General features: G+C 42.8%; 1 protein-coding gene across 1 annotated transcript; it reads right to left on the reverse strand.

Moving 5' to 3' along the window:
- LOC8072873 lies at nucleotides 202–3459 on the reverse strand. Its single transcript, XM_021449816.1, has 4 exons — nucleotides 3294–3459; nucleotides 904–2697; nucleotides 693–811; nucleotides 202–606 (listed from the first exon to the last, which is right to left on the reverse strand). Exons 1-4 carry the CDS (start codon nucleotides 3457–3459, stop codon nucleotides 202–204), a joined length of 2484 nt encoding a protein of 827 aa, XP_021305491.1.

Genomic DNA, 3667 nt, shown 5'->3' on the forward strand with positions numbered 1-3667 from the left:
TAAAGTCAAGCAAATAAAGTACAAGACAGCACTGCAGCACACATGAGTACATGACTGACATAACAATTAACAAGTAACTTGTACATCTTAACAAGTATTGATAACTTAGCACTTAGCAGCAATGCAGCACACATGACATGATTACTTGAGCTGGACAAACAAAGACCACAGAGACACCTTCAGCAATCAGCACACATGACCTCAGTCACTTTGAGCTTCTGTATCTGAATTTGAACTTAAGTAGGATGGGGATGCCATATCAGTGTCATCTTCTCCATCAGAAGATGGAACAGATAGCTCTTCATCGTCAGTAGCAGTAGGGATCAACCTCTTCCTCTTATTGTTTCTTCTCCTCCTTGTTTCTTCTAGAGGTGCAGCAACTGCATTTCTCTGTGATGTTTCTCCCTCCTCCACTACATCTACCTCTGCTGGCTCAATGCCAGTGATCCACTCATTGTCTTCATCCTCTAAGGCATCAACCACTGGTTTCTCAAGGGGATCCTTATCCTTGTCATCCTTCTTTTGCCTCAATTTTGAGTTGAACTTCACATAGACTAGATCCCTCATTCTGTCATGAAGCAACCTATTGCGTTTCTTGGTGTGGACCTACATATTAAGTTAATTAGTTATGTACTTAAATGACATAGAAATAAATTAGAAATGAAATGAGTAAGTCAGAAGCTGATTCATACTTGTTCAAATGAGCTCCAACATCTCTCACAAGCTGATGAACTACATGTCAAACTTAATATTCTAGCAGCTAACTTTCTGAGGTGTGGTGCAATACTTCCATGGTTCAGCCACCACTTAGCTAAATTAGACAAAAAAAGGAAAACAGAAGACAATTTAAAGTTTGTATGACATTTAGAAATTAGAATATTTGATAAAGGGCAATTTTCAAACCTGGATCAAAATGAATATTCTTGCACTGCCTTTTAGCAATATCTTTGCCAAATGATCCTTCTGCATCTTGAAACTTTTGGAGCTCTTCAATGATCTTGTCTTGAGTCTCTTCATTTGGAACAAGCTTTGTGATGCATGTTATTACTCCATCTCTGAATGACTCATCCTCCTCTATAGGTCTCTTGTTTTGATAATAGTAGAAGGGGTTCAAGTAGTAGCCAGCCCTATGTAAAGGTGTCTTCAGCTTACTGTCCCACCTTCTGTCAATATACTGAAAAGCTTCCTCAAACTTTTTCCTGTCATTATTAAACCTCTTGGAGATCTCATTCTTACCCTCTACTAGATACCCATACAAGAACCCCATTGCTGGCACATCACTATCCATTCTCCTCAGCACAGTAGCTAGTGGCTCAAAATAATTAACAGCATTCTGAACTCCTTTCCAGAAAGACTCAGATGTCACAATCATATGTGCTTTCTTCCCTTTGACTGACTTGAGATAGCCTAGTTCATTGAGCTCATTTTCCCTGAAAAGCCTCTGCAATTGCCTCTTGTTTTCTAGCAAGCTCTTCAAGTTGAGATAAGCTGTAGCAAACCTTGTAACACCACACCTAACCAAATCTCTAGACAAATACTTCCTCATTAGGTCTAGAACTCTTGTATGGGCATATAGAAAAACAGTCAAGCACTTTGCTTTGCTAATTGTTGCTGCAACTCTTGGCATCTTGCCTATGTCTTCTAGCATGAGGTCAATAGTATGTGCAGCACAACCAGTCCAGAAAATAGAGGGGTGCTTTGCTTTCAAGAGACTTGCAGCTGCTTCATTTGGTCTTGCATTGTCAGTCACAACTTGAACTACTTTGTCCACCCCTATTTCCTCAATACATCTATGAACTAGTTCAAAGATGTATCTGCCATCTTTCTTCACAGCTGAACAATCCACTGATTCAAGAAAACAAACACCATATGCACTATGAACTACCAAATTCATCACACCTCTACCTCTCTTGTCTGTCCATGCATCTGTCATAACTGAGCATCCATTTAACTCCCAGGACTCCTGGTGAGACTTCAATTGCTCCTGCACTTTCCTTTTCCTTTTCTGTAGAAATTTCCCGCTCATCTCATATGGTGTTGGCCCTCTCAAGTTCCTGCCAAAATCTCCAATAGCCTCAAGCATAAGGTCAAAGCTAGGTAGTGTGACAGTGTTATGTGGAATACCTGCTTCATAAAAGAACTGACAGATATACTCACAGGCCCTGTCCCTCTTCTCTTCTCTTTTTTCAGTGGACAGCTTAGACTGGACCTTATTTTGAACAATTGTGTTGCCCTTCTTTGCAGCCAGTACTTCTTCTGGTGTTAGTTTATAAAACTTGTCAATGGGACCACCCGAAGAAGCCACTGTGCTACTCAGCTTCTTCATCACAATAACAGAGTTGCCTTCTCCATCACTGTGCTCTCCTTCAGAATGGGACAAATCAACTCCACCTCTTTCCTCTTCCTTCTCATGTCTCTTCCTTTCCTTGATATCCATCTTCTTTGACAGCAAGTGCACCATTTCTTTCTGCACATCAGATGGAACTTTATTGCACTTTGCAACAACAAATTTAGGAACTTTACCAAGGTGGTACTTCATTCTAGTGATTCCACCATTGTAGATGTTCCCACAATAATTGCACTTCAGAGAATTTTTCTTGGTGACATCTGGCATCATGCAGTGCTTCCAGGCTGGGTCAGATAGTTCAACAGGTGCTTCATTTGGTTGGTTGGCTGTGGATGCACTGCTGGATAAGCCTATAGAACAATTAAACAATCTAATTATTTACAGAACAACAACAACTATATATACTTAATTACATATATAGTGCAAGTGTGCAACTAAGCAAGGCAACAGATTGTCTAATTCAGTAATTGCAGTAATTCAGTAATTCAGAATTTCAGATAAAGTAAACAGAACAATAACAACTTTATATACAATTCTGAATTCTCAAATCCCAATTCATCACATTCACATTCATTCACAATTTCAATTTTCACATGATCACAATTCACATCACCGCAACTGTACGTAAACTACGTATAGAAGAACAGGGGACAAGAACATGAAAAAAAACTTGCCTAGGGTTGGAGTTGGCGCACTGCCGTCAGGGTCGGACATTGTTGGGCTTCGGCGTGACTTGACGAGGTAGCAGTAGCACACCTGACGCAGGACCCCAGCTACTTGTTGCTGGCTTGAAGTCCGGTACCACGGCCGCCGTCGTCGCCCAGATGCCCACTCGACACTTTAGCGTTGCCTTATGCCGTCCCTCAGCCGCCGTCACTTGGCCTCCAGCTGTCTCACCCGCCGCCGTCACCTTGTCGTCGGGCCGCCGCAGTCGCCTACAGCCTACCTATCGCGGGTGCCCAGCCGCCGCAATGGAACGAGGACAGACGAGTGTGCTGTGTTGACTGCTCTAGGGTTAGAGCAGAGGAGTCGCCGTCGCCTTGACTAGAGCCGCAGTTGGGCCGTAGTTGGGCTGAATCCCATCGGGCCGCCGTTTTTTTGGGTCCATCCATCGAAACAGCAGTAGCGCAGGAATAGCGTCGCTATGGTGCTAAACGGGGTTAGCGGCGCTAAAGCGCGCTTTAGTATCAAAATCGTGGTTAGCGTAGAAAACGACGATACCGTTGCGTCACCTGTCTCACGCCGCTATAGCGCCGCGATAGCGTCAAAATAGCGCGCTATTTAAATCCATGTTCTTAACTATAAAGTCTAGCATATCAT

The sequence above is a fragment of the Sorghum bicolor genome, chromosome 10, assembly GCF_000003195.3.
Source record: "Sorghum bicolor cultivar BTx623 chromosome 10, Sorghum_bicolor_NCBIv3, whole genome shotgun sequence".
Classification (NCBI taxonomy): domain Eukaryota; kingdom Viridiplantae; phylum Streptophyta; class Magnoliopsida; order Poales; family Poaceae; genus Sorghum; species Sorghum bicolor.